This window comes from Mastigoproctus giganteus, chromosome 10 (genome assembly GCF_048544385.1).
Source record: "Mastigoproctus giganteus isolate SK-2022 chromosome 10, ASM4854438v1, whole genome shotgun sequence".
Taxonomy (NCBI): domain Eukaryota; kingdom Metazoa; phylum Arthropoda; class Arachnida; order Uropygi; family Thelyphonidae; genus Mastigoproctus; species Mastigoproctus giganteus.
Genome location: NC_143584.1, coordinates 217,213,535 through 217,233,574, shown reverse-complemented (window position 1 = coordinate 217,233,574; position 20,040 = coordinate 217,213,535). Strand labels below are relative to the sequence as shown.

General features: G+C 37.9%; 1 protein-coding gene across 1 annotated transcript in view; it reads right to left on the bottom strand.

Moving 5' to 3' along the window:
• The window catches only part of LOC150079916 (AP-2 complex subunit alpha-like), a 260,057-nt gene that overhangs the window by 48,002 nt on the left and 192,015 nt on the right, over positions 1–20,040 (bottom strand). The window contains exons 19-20 of the mRNA XM_090383347.1: positions 18,510–18,751; positions 11,267–11,439 (exon numbers count right to left, since the gene is read on the bottom strand). Coding sequence (XP_090239473.1) covers positions 11,267–11,439; positions 18,510–18,751 — 415 coding nt within the window. The remainder of the gene's footprint in view (positions 1–11,266; positions 11,440–18,509; positions 18,752–20,040) is intronic.

The window sequence follows — 20,040 nt, the reverse complement described above, 5'->3', positions numbered from 1 at the left end:
AAAGGGGAATCGAAGGATGACACGAGTAATTACAGACCAGTTAGTTTAACTTCTGTTCAGGGTAAAATAATGGAGTCACTGGTTAAAGATGCATTGCAGGATCAGACAAGACTGCAGCAATAATTCAGACACAGCATGGGTTTGTTAAGGGAAAGTCTTGTCGGAAAAATTAGAGGGGATATTATGATGTGGTTACATTAAAGGAACTGGATGCAAAAAATAATTTTGCTATCATATATCTGGATTTCAGGAAAGCTTTTGACGCTGTTGCGCATGGAAGACTATTGTACAAATTGGAGCAGAATGGTATTAAGGGTAAGTTGCTACAATGGATAAAAGGATGGTTGAGTGGAAGAGGACAGAGGGTGGTAATCAATGGGAGCTGCTCTTCATGGACTAATGTTATTAGTGGAGTCCCACAGGGTTCGGTGTTGGATCCTCTGTTGTTTTGTATATTTATCAATGATATTGATGAAGGTATATCAGGCTTAGTGTTGAAGTTTGTAGATGATACAAAGGTTGGCAGGGTTGTTAATGACAGTAATGGCGGTGTGCTACTGCAACAGGATCTAGATAATTTGGGCAGATGGGTTAAGAAGTGGCAACTGAAGTTTAACCTTGACAAATGCAAAGTACTGCATATGGATAAAAGTAACCCCAGAGAAACGTAGCAACTGTATGGTACTACACTTAAGGTGATAGAAAATGAAAAAGACCTGGGAGTAATTGTGCAGTCAGATATGAAGTTTTCTGAGCAATGCAGACAGGCAGCCAGGGCAGGTCATGATATATAGGAATTTTGCTAGCAGGGAAAAGGAGGTGATTGTCCTTCTGTATAAGGCAATGATCAGGCCACGCCTTGAGTAGTGCATACAGGTCTGCAGGCCTCACTTTAGGAAGGATGTAGATTTGCTTGAGCGTGTACAGAGAAGGGCAACAAGATTGGTGAGGGGAATGAAGGGATCATCTTACCAAGAGAGGCTTACGTTCTGCAAACTGCAGTGGCTGGAGACTAAGAACCTGCACGGTGATCTGATTGAGATGTATAAGGCCTTGAATTGGTTGAGCACGCTGAATTCTGATGCGATCCTTCCACTTGTTCAGATTACGAATCTAAGGGGGCATAAATTCAAATTAAGAAAAGACAGATGTATAATAGATGTGCTGAAATTTTCCTTTAGCGAGTGGGTGGTTAATTGCTGGAACAAACTTCCATTTGTCGTTGTGGAAGTTGATAGCTGAATAAATTTAAGAAGGAACTGGACAGGCATTTGGAGGGATTTGTGTGATTTTTTTTTTTTTTGGCTGATGCTGCATAAGCTCACACTTGCTTTCTTGCATCACATGCCACTACTACTATACTTGCATGTACACCACTGCTAGCAGTTTAAATAAATTTGATAAATGAGGTGCTGGTTAAAACATCAAAGGTAGATATTGTTGGGATATCAGAGACAGTGTCACACAGATATAAGGAATGTAGAACTGGAATTTGGGGAGTACAAAGTGCACAGAAAGGATAGGAAGGCAGGAGGGGTTATGTTATTAGTTCAGAAACACAAAATCTAAGGATGTGCATCAAGTTGACATGGGTGGACAGTGCAATGTCGAGTCAGTTTGGTGTGACATGAACACTGGGAAAGCAAAATTGAGAGGAGGAGTGTGTCATAGACCTAATGACTCTAATGAGTATAATGAATGGGGGATTTTAACTTTCCAGATATTTACTGGAACTTGTGGTTTGGCCACTCGCACGCTAGCAAGACTTTTGTGGATTTATTGGAGGATTATTTTCTACAGCAACATGTTCGAGGGGGAACCAGAGGGAGTAATACTCTTGATCTGATTATCAACAGCGATTCTTCATGCATTAAGTATTTGCAGATAAAGGAACCATTAGGTGACAGTGATCACAGTGTACTGATGTGGGATTTACTTAAAGATGGAACTACTACCAAGGATAAAGGGAAGGGTTTTTGTTTTCATAAAGGTGACTACAGTGGTCCCAGACAGTTTTTAAATTGTACACAGTGGGATCAACTGATGATGTTTAAAACAGCAAATTCTAAAGGGGAAGCTGTTGTTGTTGTTTGGTTTTTAGGAGCAGCATTAGCAACTAAGGCCATATTGCTCCAGGGATATGCAGTCACGAGCTCAAACCCCGGTCTAATCAAGAAGCGTGTGCTACTCACTGCTGATCCTGCCCACCTAGCTACAGACGTGCCAAATGGGAAGCATTCAAAGAATTAATCTGGGAAGCTACTAGGCCTTACATGCCAACTAAGAAATATTGTTCAAAGTTTAGGTCTAAATGATTTTGTCAGATGAACTAATGAAACATGTGGCAAAGAAGAAAAATGCATGGGATACATATGAATGAACAGGTGACACAGAATCCTATGCTAGATAAAAGTAGGTCTTAATGTAGTCACAAAGGAGGTTAGGCAAGCAAAGGCAGATTACGAGAAATCTTTGGCAATGGATGCAAAGGAAAAAAAAAAAGAACCCTTCCTCCTTTACTCTAGGAGGAAGGGTTGAAATGAGTATTTTGCATCTACATTTACACACGAGTTATTCAGTGAGGGAAATGCCAGAGGTATATTATACTCTGCGAGTGAGCTAAACGATTTTGTAATAACTGAAAGCAGAGTGGAAGAGAAATTGTTGAAGTTAAACATACGAAAGGCACCCGGGGTTGATGGGATCTATCCAGTTATATTAATGGAGGCAGCAAAGGAAGTAAGCAAACCCTTAGCCATAATTATGAGAGCTTCCTTGGAATCAGGGGAAGTACCCATGGACTGGAGATGTGCAAATGTGACCCCAATTCACAAAGGAGGATCAAAGGCTGACACAAGTAATTATAGCCCTGTGAGTTTAACTTCTGTTCCAGGAAAATTAATGGAGGCACTGCAGGATCATCTAGATAAGACTTCAGTTATAGCTCAGACACAGCATGGTTTTGTTAAGGGGAAGTCTTGCCTGACCAATTTGATTGGATACTATGATGCAGTCACAAAATAAGTGGATGCAGGGAATAACTTTGATATCATATATTTGGATCTTAGAAAGGCTTTTGATACTGTTGCACATGGAAGACTGCTGCAGAAATTGGAGCAGTGTGGCATTGGAGGCAAAGTGCTGCTATGGATAAATGGATGGTTGAGTGGGAGAAGACAGAGAGTGGTAATCAATGGACACTGCTCATCGTGGACTAATGTTATTAATGGAGTCCCTCAGGGTTCAGTGTTGGGTCCATTGTTTTCTGTATTTATAAATGATATTGATGATGGTATATCAAGCTTAATGTCCCAGTTTGCAGACGATACAAAGGTTGGCAGGGTTGTCAAGGACACTACTGACACTATGCTACTGCAACAGGATATGGAAAGGTTGAGCAGATGGGCTGAGGTGGCAAATGAAGTTTAACATCGACAAATGTAAAGTACTATATATGGGAAACAGTAACCACAGAGTAACGTATCAACTCTGTGGTACTACACTGACAGTGGTAGAGAATGAAAGGGACATGGGGGTGGTTGTGCAGGCAGATATGAAGTTTTCAGAGCAGTACAGACGGGCTGCAAGAGTAGCTCATGGTGTCTTGTCAATGATATACAGGAATTTTTCTAGCAGAGATATGGCGGTGATTATTCCCTTTTATAAGGCAATGGTCAGGCCACACCTTGAGTACTATATACAGGTCTGGAGGCCTCATATCAAGAAGGATGTAGAGCTGCTGGAACGAGTACAGAGAAGGGCAACAAGATTAGTGAATGGAACAAAGGGTTAGTCTTACGAAGGCTTACCCATATCCAAAAATTTCATTACTTCATACAGCATGTCCCACCCACTTTTTCTTACTATTGAATACACCATGAATTTTCAATCTAATAGAGCAAGCTTATGTGCGAAAAGATCTAAACCTCCCAAGCACTTCCTAATTCATTTCACAAATATACATAGTCTCAATTCTAATCTCAACGATGTCCATTTCCACTTGCAGTCCGCCAAACCTCATGTACTTTTTCTGACAGAATCTCAGTTATCGGTTGATTCAACTACTGCTCATCTCAGATGACCAAATTATTCACTGTATGATTCCTTTCGCCTCAAAGGTGGTACAAGTGCATATGTTCATTCTGATATTCCCTGTCAGAGTCTTGGAAATTTGCAATCTCCTCTCTTTGACCTTCTCTGGCTTAAAATCTCTCTACCTCATTGTGTCAAATTCATCTGTTGTCTCTACCGTTCTCCCAACTCCACTAATCACTTGGAGCTCTTTGACTTCCTCTCGTTGCAACTTGACTTTCTCCAGTCCAACTTTCCTAACAGTGAGGTAATTTTCCTTGGTGATTTTAATGTTCACAACTCCAGCTGGCTCCCGTTTTCTAGTCACACCGACCCAGCAGGTCGAGATGCTGAGGCTTTTGAATTACTAATGACCTAGCACAGATCGTTCATTTACCTACAAGAATACCAGACAATCCTAATCATACAGCCAATAATGTTGATCTTTTTCTCACAAACAACCCTTCTAAGTACACGGTAGAAGTGAGAGGTCCTTTAGGCACTTCAGACCACAACTTGGTGATTGTCTCTTCTCCAATGGAGCCTTTATCTCATGGCTATTCCCAACCTTGTGTTGTTTGGCATTACAAGAATGCAAAATGGGATGACCTGCGAGACTTCTTTTCTTTGGTTGGATTACTGTTTCAAAACTTCTGATGTCAATGTTTGCTCAGATTGTGTCAGTGAAATTATTCTTGCAGGAATGGAATCTTTTATCCCACACTCCACTTTAAAATCTCGTCCTTTATCTAAACCTTGGTTTTCCAATAAATGTGCTAAGGCTGTCCAAGAGAAGAATGTTGCATATCGTAATTGGCTTGTTTCTAATTCTTCAGTTTCATTTTCTGCCTACACCAAAGCTCGCAACAATTGTAAAGAAGTTATTAATCAGTCCAAACTAGAATTTGAACAGGCTAAGAGTAGAAAACTTGCTTCTTGCCCTAACGGTAGCCGAGCATTCTGGTCTCTTGCCAAAGCTATTGGGCGCAACTTCTGCCCATCTCTGCTCCCACCTCTGTCCAAACCAGATGGTTCTGTTGTCACTTCAGCCAAGGATGGCTGACCTGCTAGCATCCCATTTTTCTTCGAGCTCATGTATTAATGATCTTGGTAAAACACCTCCCACCATTCCTAACACGCTCCACTCAATGCCTACTGTGGTCTTCCGTACAAAAGAATATCAGAAAGATTTTGATGAATCTTGATGCTAAGAAAGCTCCAGGTCCTGATTGTATTTCTCCATTTTTTCTCAAAACCTGCGCTCCTGAACTTACTCCTATTCTTTGCCGCCTTTTTTCACTTTCTTATTCCAAAAGTGTTTTTCCTTCTGCTTGGAAATTTGCTCATATCCAGCCAGTTCCCAAAAAGGGTGACAAATCCCTCCCATCCAATTATCGTCCCATTGCAATTACTTCTACTCTTTCTAACGTAATGGAGAAATCAATTAACCGCCAACTCTTAAACTACTTAGAAACCTTCCGTCTGATCAACGATCGCCAGTATGGATTCCGTCAGTGTCGATCCACTGATGATATTCTGGCTTATGTTACCCATTTATGGACTAATTCAATGGAAAGGTTCGGTGAAACACAAGTAGTTGCTCTTGACATCTCAAAGGCTTTTGATCATGTCTGGCATAAGGGTCTTCTAAACAAGCTTCCATCTTATGCTTTGCCAACTGTTTTTAGTAATTGGTTATCCAGTTTTCTCTCTGATCGCTCATTGAGGGTGATGGTAGATGGCTCTCTGTCTTTAACTTCTCCACTAATGCCGGTGTCCCCCAAGGTTCAGTTCTTTCCTCCACTCTTTTCCTCTTGTATATTAATGACCTTCTTCCATTGACTGGAAATCCTAACCATAGTTTTGCCGATGACAGCACATTGCATTCCACTTTCCATTTTGAGAAACCTTGTCCTGTTCAATCAGCTTCAACTCCAAAATCTGCTACCAATTCCTTAAATGCCCATTTTCAGGTAATTCTCCAGTGGGGCAAAGACAACTTAGTTGATTTCAATCCTTCTAAAACGCAGTCTTGTCCTTATATCTCGCAAAAAGGATTCTTCTGCTCCTATGCTTATCTTTAGTGACACTCCGATTTCTAGGAAAAATGATATATCTCTTTTGGGGATTACCCTGACTTCTAATCTCTCTTGGCACAAGCATATTACAAATATTGCTTCCTCTGCATCTAAAAAACTTGGTTTTCTCTTTCGCTCTCGGCATTACTTTTCTTCCAAACAGCTGCTCAAGTTGTACAAATCGCAAATCCTCCCTGCCATGGAATATTGTTTCCACATCTGGGGTGGTGCCCCCCAAAACCTCTCTCAGGCTTCTTGATTCCATTCAGAAGACGGCAGTTAGGTTAATTAATGATTCAACTCTAACAGAGTCTCTCCACTCGCTTTCTCATAGACGTACTGTTTCTTCTCCATGCCTCTTCTACAGATACTTCCATGGGCACTGTTCTTCTGAATTGGCTTCTATAATTCTCGCTTTCTCTTTCAAAACAGTCTGAACACGTGCCGCCACCAGCCAACATCCATTTACTGTCCAACTTCAAACCCACAGAACCAACTTTTCATCTTCCTCATTTATTCATTCAACTGCCGTTTTCTGGAACAACCTTCCTTCATACGTATTTCCTGAAAATTACAATCTACAGAAGTTCAAGTGCAATGTCAACAAATATCTTCTTTCGTCTTCTCAACCTCCAACCCAAGCATGGTACTAAGTACTATAGGTTCTAATACCTCTCGTGTTTGGGGTTCACATAAAAAAAATAATAAAATATAAAAATAAAAATTACAGTGTCTGGAGACTAGGCACTGGCAAGGTGATCTGATAGAGGTGTATAAAGCCTTGAATGGTTTGGGCATGCTCAATGCTGATGAGATTCTTCCTCTTGCTCAGAATAATCACCTGAGAGGGCATAAATTCAAATTGAGGAAAGAAAGATGTAGGATAGATGTGTGTAAATTTGCCTTTAGCCAGTGGGTAGTTGGTTGGTTGAAGAGACTTCCATCCCTTGTTGTGGAAGTTGATAGCTAAATAAATTTAAGGATCAGCTGGACAGGTATTTCGAACAAACGGAGGGGTGAAATGGGAGTGGTTTTTTTTTTTTTTTTTGGCTGATTCTGCATAAGCTTGCTTTCTTTCATCATCTGCCTCTACTAATGTTAATAATGCTAATGCTAATAAATGGCTACATATATATGGAGTAGTATGTGTAAAACATTCCATTGTATTCTAGGGCTGAAATAAGAGAAGAAAAAAAAAGTCATAAAAACATGTCTCTAATTCTGAATGGTTACACAGATATGACCGTTTGAATTTACAAAAAAAAAAAAAAAAAAAAAATTATTTAAAAATGCTAAAAAGGTACAAAGCCCTAAATCCATTACTCTCAATTTAGTAAAACTTTATATGCTACATTCTGGATCCTCTTTGGAACCCTTTCTTGGCCCAAGGTAAAACAGCAAAGGGTACAGACACTATCAAAAACACCAAGGTAAATAGATTTCCACGATGCACCTTAGAGAAGGTAGAAATTCAAGTTTTGGACTTCAAAATTATTATTTGCAATTATTTAGCATTAGCATTAGTAGAGGCATTTGATGCAAGAAAGCAAGCTTATGCAGCATCAGCAAAAAAAAAAAAAAAAAAAAACCCACTTCCACTTCACTCCTCTGTTCGTTCAAAATACCTGTCCAGCTGAGCCTTAAACTTATTTAGGCTATCAACCTCCACCACAAGGGATGGAAGTCTGTTCCACCAACCAACCACCTGCTGGCTAAAGGCAAATTTCCGCACGTCTATCCTACATCTGTCTTTCCTCAATTTGAATTTATGCCCTCTCAGGTGATTTTTCTGAGCTAGAGGAAGAATCCTATCAGCATTGAGCATGCTTAAACCATTCAAGGTTTTATACAGTACACCTCTATCAGATCACCTCGCTGGTGCCTAGTCTCCAGACACTGTAATTTGCAAAACTTAAGCCTTTCTTCGTAAGAGCACCCCTTTGTTCCATTCACTAATCTTGTTGCCCTTCTCTGTACTCGTTCCAGCAGCTCTACATCCTTCTTGAAATGAGGCCTCCAGACCTGTATACAGTACTCTAGGTGTGGCCTGACCATTGCCCTATACAAGGGAATAATCACCTCCTTATCCCTGCTGGAAAAATTCCTGTATATCATTGACAATACTCCATGAGCTACTCTTGCAGCCCGTCTGCACTGCTCAGAGAACTTCATATCTGCCTGCACAACCACTCCCAAGTCCCTTTCATTCTCTACCACTGTCAGTGTAGTACCACAGAGTTGATACGTTGCTCTGGGGTTTCTGTTTCCCATATGTAGTACTTTACATTTGTCAATGTTAAACTTCATTTGCTACCTCTCAGCCCATCTGCTCAACCTTTCCAGATCCTGTTGCAGCAGCATAGTGTCAGTAGTGTCGTTAACAACCCTGCCAACCTTTGTATTGTCTGCAAACTTGGACATTAAGCTTGATATACCATCATCAATATCATTTATAAATACAGAAAACAATAATAGACCCAACACTGAGCCCTGAGGGACTCCACTAATAACATTAGTCCACGATGAGCAGTGTCCATTGATTACCACTCTCTGTCTTCTCCCCCTCAACCACCCCTTTATCCATAACAGTAATTTGCCTCCAATGTCACACTGCTCCAATTTGTGTAGCAGTCTTCCATGTGCAACAGTATCAAAAGCCTTTCTAAGATCCAAGTATATAATATCAAAGCTATTCCCTGCATCCAGTTCTTTTGTGACTGCATCATAGTATCCAATCAAATCGGTCAGACAAGACTTCCCCTTAACAAAACCATGCTGTGTCCGAGCTATAACTGAAGTCTTGTCTAAATGATCCTGCAGTGCTTCTTTAACCAGTGCCTCCATTAATTTTCCGGGAACAGAAGTTAAGCTCACAGGTCTATAATTACTTGTGTCAGCCTTTGATCCTCCTTTGTGAATTGGGGTCACATTTGCACATTTCCAGTCTATGGGTACCTCCCCTGAGTCCAAGGAAGCTCTCATAATTATGGCTAATGGTTTGCTTACTTCCTTTGCTGCGTCCTTTAATATAACTGGATAGATCCCATCCACCCCGGGTGCCTTTCTTGTGTTTATCTTCAACGTTTTCTCCTCCACTTTACTCCCAGTTATTTCAAGATTCTGTAGCTTACTGGCAGAGTTGAATACACCTCTGGCATTCCCCTCGCTGAATAACTCCTCATGTGTGAATGTCGATGCAAAATATTCATTTAGTTTGTTAGCTACCTGAGCAGGATCATCAACAGTTAACCCATCAATATCAAGTGGACCAATCTGATTCATCCCCTTCCTTCTAGAGTTTACATAAGTAAAGAACTCTTTGCTGTTTGTCTTTGCATCCCTTGCCAAGGATTTCTCGTAATCTGCCTTCGCCTGCCTAACCTCCTTTGTAACTTGGTTGCATATCAACTTGTATCTATCATAGGCTTCTGTGTCGTGTGTTAATTTTTAAGTATCCCATGCATTTTTCTTCTCTGCCATATGCCTCATTAATTCATCTGACATCCATTTTGGCCTAAACCTTGAACAATATTTCTTAGTTGGTATGTAAAGCCTAGTAGCTTCCAAGATAAGTTCTTTGAATGCTTCCCATTTTGAATTTGCTGTTGGTAACATCATCAGTTGGTCCCACTGTATAGAATTTAAATACTGTCTCAGTCCATCGTGGTCACCTTTACGGAAGCAATAACCTTTCCCTTTTCCCCTAATGGTAGTTACCTCTTTGAGTAAATCCCACTTCAGCACACTGTGATCACTGCCACCTAGTGGTTCATTTATCTACAGATTCTTAATGCATGAAGAATCACTGCTGATAATCAAATCAAGAGTATTACTCCCTCTAGTTGCCTCCCGAACATGCTGATGTAGAAAACAATCATCCAATAAATCCAAAAAAGCCCTGCTAGTGTGTGAGTGACCAGCCCCCAAATTCCAGTCAATATCTGGGAAATTAAAATCTCCCATTATAAGACTCTCTGATTTAGTGGTCCACTCTATTTCCCTGTACAGTTTCTTATTATACTCATCAGAGTCATTAGGTCTATAGCACACTCCTACTCTCAATTTTGATCTCCCAATGCTTATGTCACACCAAACTGACTCAACACTGCACTGTCCAGCGATGTCGACTGGCTTCACTTCCTTGGTTTTTATGTGTTTCTTAACTAATAGCATAACCCCTCCCCCCTTCCTATCCTGTCTATCCTTTCTGTAGACGTTGTACTCCCCAAATTCCAGTTCTGCATCCCTTATATCTGTGTGACACCTCGTCTCTGATATCCCAACAATATCTGCCTTTGATGTTTTGAGCAATACCTCAAATTCATCAAATTTATTTACTAAACTCCTAGCATTGGTGTACAAGCAAGTATACCTGCACCTGTTTCTATTCTTAGCTACCCTAACACAACCCATGTGTTTACTTGTACCGCAATGGCTCCCAGCAGTCTCTGAAATATCATGCATCTTGTTTTTCAGGCTTCTGCTCATTCTAATAGAAGCAGTGCAAGAATCTCTTTCACCTCTGCCAGTGGCTACTGTCAATCTATTGGTCTTTGTCTCCCCCCCAAGCTAGCAGTTTTCCGACCCACCTAACACTGCCTGGATAGCCTCAGCAAATATTCTTGCACCCTTTCTATTTAAGTGTATCCCATCCCTGTAGAAGCAATCTCTCCTGTTAACAAGTACAGTCCAGGCTGAAAAAAATTCTACCCCTTGAGCCTTACACAATCTTTCCAGGGCCGAATTGATCGACAAGGCTCTCATCATATACTCCCTCCTATCGTGTCTGGGCAGAATTGCAGACACTTTCAAATTCAACCCTAATTCTCGGCTTTTGTTCAACAGTGACCTGTACTTGTTAAGTAATTCTGCCGGTTTCCTACTCTTAATATCATTTTATTAATATCATTAATAAAATTTAATTTTATTAATGCAAAGCTTTTTTTAAAATTATTCCTAAATTAAAAATATAAAACAAAAATATATAACTCATTTTAAAATTCAAAATTTTCAAACTGTTTAGAACACATGTAATATCAAACATTAAAAATGTATTTAGAATGAAAAAAAAAAAAAAAAAAAAAAAAACCCTTATTTTTTGAACAATTTAAGGATACTGAGTGACAGCTCTCCTGGACATGAGACACTTGGGGTAAAACTATGAAATGGATAATTGGTCTTATTTCCATAAAAAAGACTAATTCTTCCAAGATTATGCCTATATTCTGATTTTACTCCTATTTGTAAGAGGTCATTTTCAAATAATACTCCATTATTTTTACATACAAACCTAGGGGGAAAAAATTAGAATGTGGTCATATGTAATAAGGTAATTAAAATATTTAGAGTCATGCATACTTTCTATATTTGTAGAAGGATAAGAGAAATTTACCTCAATATGATACATAGAACACTTGACACTGTGGAGCAATTAAAATGAATATAAAATTAACACAAAATGATTACAGTAATAAAATTAATTAAAAAAAATAATAAAACAAGTTAAACATAAATTTTGAAAAAAGACCTTCCTTCCTGAAGGAAGGAAGGTCTTTTTTCACAGGAATAGAAAAAAGCCCCCCCCCCACCATTCCTGTGATCAAGACGTGGTAGAAAAGCTCGGTCAGCTTCAGGAGGGAAAGTCTTTTCTAAATTTATGTTAAATTGTTTAAATTTATTTTATTACTGTAATCATTTTGCATTAATTTTATATTCATTTTAATTGCTGGAGAGTGTCATAAGTGTTCTACGTATCATGTTGAGGTAAATTTCTCTTATTCTTCTACAAATAATGAAATACAATGTATTCTTCTATTAATAATGTATTCAATAATATATGTATTCTATAATATATAATGTATTCAATGTAGTCTTCTACAAATATTCAAATAGCAGAGCAATTATTTAAATGTTATAAAATGTAACTACCCATTAGAGAAAATGCCATTATGGACAATTTTTTTGCATGGTGCTGTGTGTTAAATTCTGTTTACCATTAGACTAATAACTCCTGCAGAGATGATTTATCTCATACTGACAAATAGGGTATTCAAACCACTGCTCAGCCAGAATGAGCCTCATCTGTTCATAAGATGTATCCTCCTCCTCCTCCACCATTGATGCATTCTCAGACTGCTGCCTATGGAATACTTAGTTTCAGCAAAATTTCTGTAACACTAGTTGATGACTGAATTTCATGTGGCACCATCAGACACAACAAGAAGGGTTGATGGTGTCACATGAAATTTACTTTGCATACTAACTGCATGCAGTACCAATGGCAGTTCCAAGTAGGGTTACATTGCCTCCCCCCACCAATGACCAAAATAATGTGTTTTTATTTATTTTTTTATTGATAAATGATACTCAGTGATTCCCCGGAACACTGTTTCAGATCCTCCCCCCACAATCAAAACAATGTGGATTTACTTTATTATTATTTTTTTTATTTTAACTAATACATGATTTAAGCTCTCAATGATTCCCTGGAACACTGCATCACATGCCTTCTGTTTCAGCATGCTTCAGTTTTGGTTTCAGTTTCTTGTAAACAACATGTTTCTCACAAATGTAACTTGAAATTGGTGCATCAACTTATGAGTGGTGGGGATATCTGCTACAGAAACTCGTTCCTGTTTTATATTTTTTGCCTCTATTATTATTATTATTTATGTGTTAATTCCTTTGTTTGGCGAAACACAAATATGGCTGCAAAATAAATTAATTTTTTTTACTTTCATTTTTTTTAAGAAACCAGCTACTTAGGATGTCTTCTTATCACTATAACTTGTAAATAGTTGTTTCAGGAATTCAGGAATATATATAAACATTATTTTATATAAAGGATCATCATCTTTATTAGTATTAGTAATAGCAATGATTCAAGTTTATAGGGCATCAGCAAAAAAAAAAAAAAAAAAACCAAACCAACTGTCATCCCCTCTAACAATTTATCTAATTCCTCCTTAAATTTATTCAACCTACCCACTTCCACAACACCAGATGGAAATTTGTTCCAACAATCAATTACCCTCCTGATGAGAGTAAATTTCTGCATCTCTATCTTCCAACCATCCTTCCTCAATTTAAATTTATGCACGCCTTATGTGTGTTGTCTCAGCTAGAGTAAGGATGTCGACATTTCAATTGCTCAATTCATTCAAAGCCCAATCATATCTCTTTGCAGATGCCTAATCTCCAGATACTGCAATTTGCAAAAATGAAGTCTTTCTTGGTAAGCGTGCTCCATTGTTCCCCTCGCTAATCTCATTACTCTTCTCTGCACCCATTACAACAAATCCACATCCTTCCTAAAATGAAGCTTCAAGGATGCAATAATCAAGATGTGGCCTAACTATTGTCTTATACAACAAAATAATTACCTCCTTATCCCTGTTGGCAAAATTCCTGTATATCATTTACAAAATCCAATGAGCTCTCCTATCAGCCCATCTGCACTGTTGAGAGAACTTTAACCCATCTGCCTAATTTTAACAGATCCTGCTGCAATAGCATACCCTGATTAACCACCCTGCTAACCATTTTATCATCTGCAAACTTAGCATTAAGCCTGATATGTCTTCATCAATATTATTAATAAACACTGAAAACAACAAGGGTCCCCCAGCAATGAATCCTGGAAGAGCTTCACTAATAACATTAATTCAAGAAAATTAGTGCCCATCTTCTTCCACTCAAACACCCCTTTAATACAAAGAGCTGCAATTAGTGAAAAGCAAAAGGGGATAACTAAGATAACTGTGTTGTGTTAAAAGGGGAATTCAAATGGGCCTAATCATACTATTCTGAAAAACAACACTTTTTTTTTTTCTTTTTATAATGGAAGGTATGCAGCTATCAAATTGCTGGACTCTCAAATAAATTAGATGGATGACATCTGACTTGACTTTACTTGGTTCCAGAATTAATCCTCTGAGAAGCAGTCACAGCTCAACAGCTTAATCAGGTCAAAAGTTCACTAGGTTTAACAAAATCTTACATCTGGGTTCTTAGGTTGAAACTAGTATTTTTATGCAACATCAATAATTCAAATGTTGATGAAATGCTAATGAACAAATTAACCTCGCAAATACTATCAATGAAAGATTCACTATCAGGTATCATGTATTCTACACTATTATGGATTCACTATCATGACAGTTCAGAGAACATTCACTATGTGAACTGCCATATGTACATATATGGATGGGGAGGGGGGTAGCATGAAGTAAAATAAGTGAAAGTAGCCTCCTTCATGACAAAGTTATCAATCCATTTCTTTATTAAAGGCAAAAAGACAATTCCTAATTTCATCCAATTAGGAGTCTATCCAATCCTTCTCCAGTTGTGCAAGATTATAATGATGATGATAAGTTAATGCAAGATTTAATCTTCTTCTGGCCAGAGGAAAATGCTTTTATATTCAGTACACAACTCTCCTTTAATTTAAATACATATCCTCTAGTTTTTGCCATCTACAATAGAAGAGATTTACCCTGTTATTTAGCTTACACAAACTTTTCAAACCCCTAACCACTCTTGTCATATATCCATGCAGTAACTGATCTCGATATTTTACAACCTGAAGTCTCTCCAGCTCTGTAGAAATGCTTTATTCCAATAACTAACCTTGGTGCCCCTCACTGCACCTTTTCTAACAGAGCAATATCTTCCTGAAGTGATATGAGACTGGAGGGCATTCTTAAAACTACACATATGTTAAAATAAGAAGGGCATTTAAAAAGTTCTACCCATTTTGAAATTCTTTCAGATATTGCTGTAAAGTCTAGAAGTAATAACATGGTTGTAAGACCCTCTGTTGTAAGTTACACAAAATGACTGTGCAGGCCATGGGAGATGCTTAGCCTCAGTTTCATATTTCTCAAACTAAGATCTTCATTAAGTTTAATCAATCCATTTAAAGTCTTAAACATTTCAATAAGATCTCAAAAGCACCTAATTTACAAGCAGTGCAATTTGCAGAACCGAAGCATTTTGCAGTAAAAGCACCCCTTTGTGTTCTTGACTAATCTTGGTTCTTCTCTGACTTCTCTGCACCCATTCTAAGAGATTCACATCTTTCTTGCAGAAATGCAGTACTCAAGATTCAGCCTAACCATTTCCATATACAATGGGATAATCACCTCCTTGTCCTTGCTGGACAAGTTCCTGTATGTCACTGATGAAAGCATATTATCTGTTCTAGCATTTGTAGAGCAGTATTTTGTTATCCACCAAAGACTACTGTACAGACTGGAGCAGTGTGGCATTAGGGGCATGTTACTGCAATGGATAAAGGGATAGCTATAAATGGGCACTGCTCTTCTTGAACTAATGTTATCAGTCGATCCCTCAGGTTTCAGCACTGGATCTTTACTGTTTACAATATTTATTAACATTACTGAAGGAGGCATACCAAGCTTACTGTCTAAGTTTGCAGATGATGCAAAGATAGGCAGGGTGGTTAATGACAGGAATCAAAGCGTACTACTGCAGCAAGACCTAGAAAAATTAGGTAGATGGGTTGAAAAGTGGCAACCGAAATATAACATTGACAAACACAAGGTACTGTGTATATGGAGGGCAATAATTACAGAATAGCTGCAGAATAAAAGAGACCTGGGGTACTGTGCTGTTCGACATGAAGTTCTCTAAGCAGTGCAGACAGGCTGCTAAAAAAAAAAAATCACTCAATGATATATAGGAACTTTACTAGCAGGTACAAGGAGATGATTATCCCACTGTAAGGTAATGAGTGCATGTGGTCTGAAAGCTTTTAAAATGAAGCTTTCAGACCAGTACTGCATACTGGTCTGAAAGCTTCATTTTAAGAAAGATGTGGATTTCTTGGAATTGGGACAGAGAAGAGCAACCAGATTGGTGAAGAACACAAAGGACTCCTCTAACCATGAGAGACTGGTTCTGCAAACTGCACTACTTGGAAACTAGGCATTTGTGAGGAGAACTGATCGAAGTGTTTAATACTTTAAATGGATTAAGTAAACTTATGATGGTATTAACTCTTTCTCAGACAACACACACAAGGACACAAAAACTGAAAACGTATGACTGTAAAATAGATATGCAAAAATTTGCTTTCAGCAAGAGAGGGAATGATTATTGGAACAAACTCTGGTGCTGTGGAAGTACGTAGTTTGAATAAATTTAAGGAGACATGTTAGACATGTCATTAAAAGGATTGGGCAGTTAAAAATGGGTAGTGTTTTATTTTTTAAACTACTAATTATAATAATAATAACAGTAACACTTAAAACTTACCTTTCCTTGAGGAACTCCCTCCCACTGGCAAAATGGCTTGGAGAGGGTATATCCTATGCAAACTTGGAATGAACAACTAAATGAAAAAGTTTAAATTATTTGAAGAAAGTTTTAACCATTTCACAATGGAAGTCATACAGACCAACTACAATTGCTCCGGAAAGAATAAGAGCTATTTTCAATTCTTACTGGATAAAGGGTTAATTGTAAGGTTGAAATCCCTTGGATGACAAACTTAGGGCCTATATTTCATTTTAATGTTTCAGGATTAAAAACTTCGAGGAATAAGATTTGCAAGTCAGAAAATGTTTCCACCAGAGGCCTGGAAATTGCAGCTGAATTTGCAATAGCAAATTCATTATGGACATTGATGAGACACTGATGAAGGAAGAAATGTGTATTTCCCCTTAATTTTCTGGATTTTATGCCACACAACTTTATTGGGTAGGAGAGGATGTAAATCAGCTCCACAATTTCTATTGGCTATGATGCTGAATATATGCCATTTTCCAAATAACATACACATCATGACCTCTAAACAAGATATACAAATATCAATTTCAAACAGAATGAAATTTCACTGAGTATTCAGCAATGCCCAGTGAACTATAAAAGTAAGTTTAATTTCCATGAGCTAAAGAGGCATTTTTGTCAAAGGTTTTGAATATTTCAAACATCATTAACATTAATAGCAAGTTTTCATAATTCACAATTTTTAATTTTAATGAAAATTAAAAATAAATGTATAAAAAATAGACAGCTTGATTGATAAATCTCTGTGCACCTATATTTACACTGCAATAGAAATAGAAAAGTCCCACACACACACACACACACACCTTAGGTTGTGTATGTGACTACCTGCAGGTAGTCTCCAACTCCCCAGTACCCTACTATCTTTCAACCAATTGTGTTTTGAAAACAGTGAAATGGATTTTAAACAGAAAAATGGATTTATCAATTGAAGCCTGAGAGTTTTTGGTGGAATCTGCTTCATTGTGGAGCAAATATAAAGAATAAATCAAACAGAAATTTGGGAAATGTATCCTGAAATTCACATATCATACAGTATGGCAGTTGAGTAGTTTGCCTAAAGTTGATTAACAAGTTTAGGCAAACCGGATCAGTTACAGATGCACGAGATTAGGCAGACTGTCAGCCTACATAGAGGACAAAGCACTAGACATTTCTGATCACATCATGAGAAATCCAAAGGAGTCAGTTTGCAAACTATCACAACCAAGTATCTCATATGGCTCAAGTGCTTAAAAAAATATCTGAAATTGCATCTGTGCAATCAGTGCATGAACTTCAAAAACACGACCACCACGTGAAGCATGTACAACGTTGCCAATGGTTTTGAGACTTCCTTACAGCTAATGAAGAAGACATTTTCGACATTATCTTTTTCAGCAATGACGTATGGTTCCATTTACTGGAGTATGACAACTTCAAACAGCTGTGTGTAGGTCAGGAGACCCCACTGCATGATCAAAAAGTTGATGTATGGTGTGCGATATCACAAAGAAGAGTAATTGGTCCCATATTCTTTGAGAACACTATCAGCTCAAGGTTATCATGATATGATTCTGTATCCCTTCATTTCGCACTTAACTGAGGATGAAATCGCCCATGGCTATTTCCAACAGAATAGTGCTATACGCAACAAGTATTAATGGCAATTCTCTGTGGCGTGTTCAATGACCGCTTTATTTCCAGGAACATCAGGCCACCAAGATCACCCAATACAACTCCCATGATTCTTATCTGTGGGTTGTAATGAAAAATGTAGTCTATCAAGACGATTCTTGCAGTCTTGGCAATCCAAGGGAAACAATCATGAACTTTAATAGGAGTGGCTCTTATGTTGTAGTAGTATGAGCCTTCGTCAGCAAGATAAAATGAGTAAATGCTTGTCTACATGCTACCGTGAAGCACTTCCAACACCTACCGATCATAACTGTACATTCACTATAACTACTTCCATTATAACCTATATCCTACTTACAACAGGTGCACAAGGACTTTTCACTCACCCTGTATAAAACTAAACATACAATATGATTGCATTAAAAAACTTACTTCTTTAGGCTTTCCTCGATGCTTACAACTACACCTTTTGTAGTAGGAAAAGGGACGGAAGGAACACTATTACTACTACCCAAGTCATTAAATGCATCATGAAATAAGTTATTACCAGCTCCAACAGAATTTCCAGCAAATGATGGCCGATGTGTGGCAGTTGTTGTCACTGCAGTAGTTGTAACAGGTGGAGTAGAGGAAATATCTAGTAATTCAGATGTAGTGCTTGTTGGTGGAGGTGTCTAACCAAACATAAAAAGAACATATGGAACTATTTCAAACTGTTTAGAGAAGAAGCTTAATAAAGTAAGGAGCTTTTTTGTTTAATTAGATAAAATAAAAGTGCAACAGCATCTTCTGTTGCAACATATATTACTATGCTGTAGTCAAATTTATTACAGTTAAAGCATATATATCCAGTTATTTTCTTAAGTATTACCTGCACAATATTCCCGATCAGAGGGGAGTAACAAAAAATGGTATTAACACTTGCACTACCAAATGTATTGTGGCATATTTGCAGTGCTGATCATATGCTATATTGTGCACTTCAGACAGTCTCATAGGATTAGAGGTAGGAGGGCTGAAATTAAAAGCCCCCCCCCCCCAAAATGAAAGCATTTTTGTTTGGATTTGTGTGTGTATTATCAATGACATTAATGAGCACCACAGAGATTTTCTTCAGTAGCTTCCCAATCCAGTTTGGCCTTGATTTAATAGCAAGAAATTAGCAGCTATTTTACAGTTTCTGCAGATTAGTAGCAATAAAATTGAGCCCACTAGTTGGCAGATATGACAGTCACTAAAAAAAAAAAAAAATATTTTTCATGTCAAATTCAATATAATTAATTACTGTTGAGTTTCAAATACTGCCTCCTACTTTTCCATCACTGGAATTTGTTTTTCCCACGCATCATTTAATTTTTGATGTTAACATATTGCAGCACCAATTTTTGTTAAACAATGAATTTTAACTGCAAGTGATAAATAATTTCTCTGTACTTCTAACAAGTAGCAAGGTGTGAGAGAGAGAGAGAGAGAGAGATAGAGAGAGAGAGAGAGAGAGAGAGAGAGAGAGAGAGAGAGAGAGAGAGAGAGAGAGAGAAGGGGGAAAGCCTTCCCAATCATGATAGAACTGATCTATCACATTAATGATTAAACACAGTGACAACTGGCACCTTAGGAACAGCCAAAAGAAATGTGAAGTGCCGAGAAATGAGCATTAACACAAGTTTATATTTTAATATTATATGCAACATTGTCTTATTAGTCACTGAATATTCTGTCTACCAATGATAAAACAATAAACACACAAAAATTATAAAAGTCCAGGGTTATATTTCAATAAAGGCACTGAAATAGTCTGAAAACTACATATTTCTACATTAACACTCCAAGCCAGAAAATTAATACATTAATTTTCTGGCTTGGAGTAACTTTTGTCCCTTGAGTGACAGAGGCCAACTTTTGGTCTGAAAGATTTTAGCTTATTCTCACATTAAAGATACCACTGTTATTCACAAGTCATATA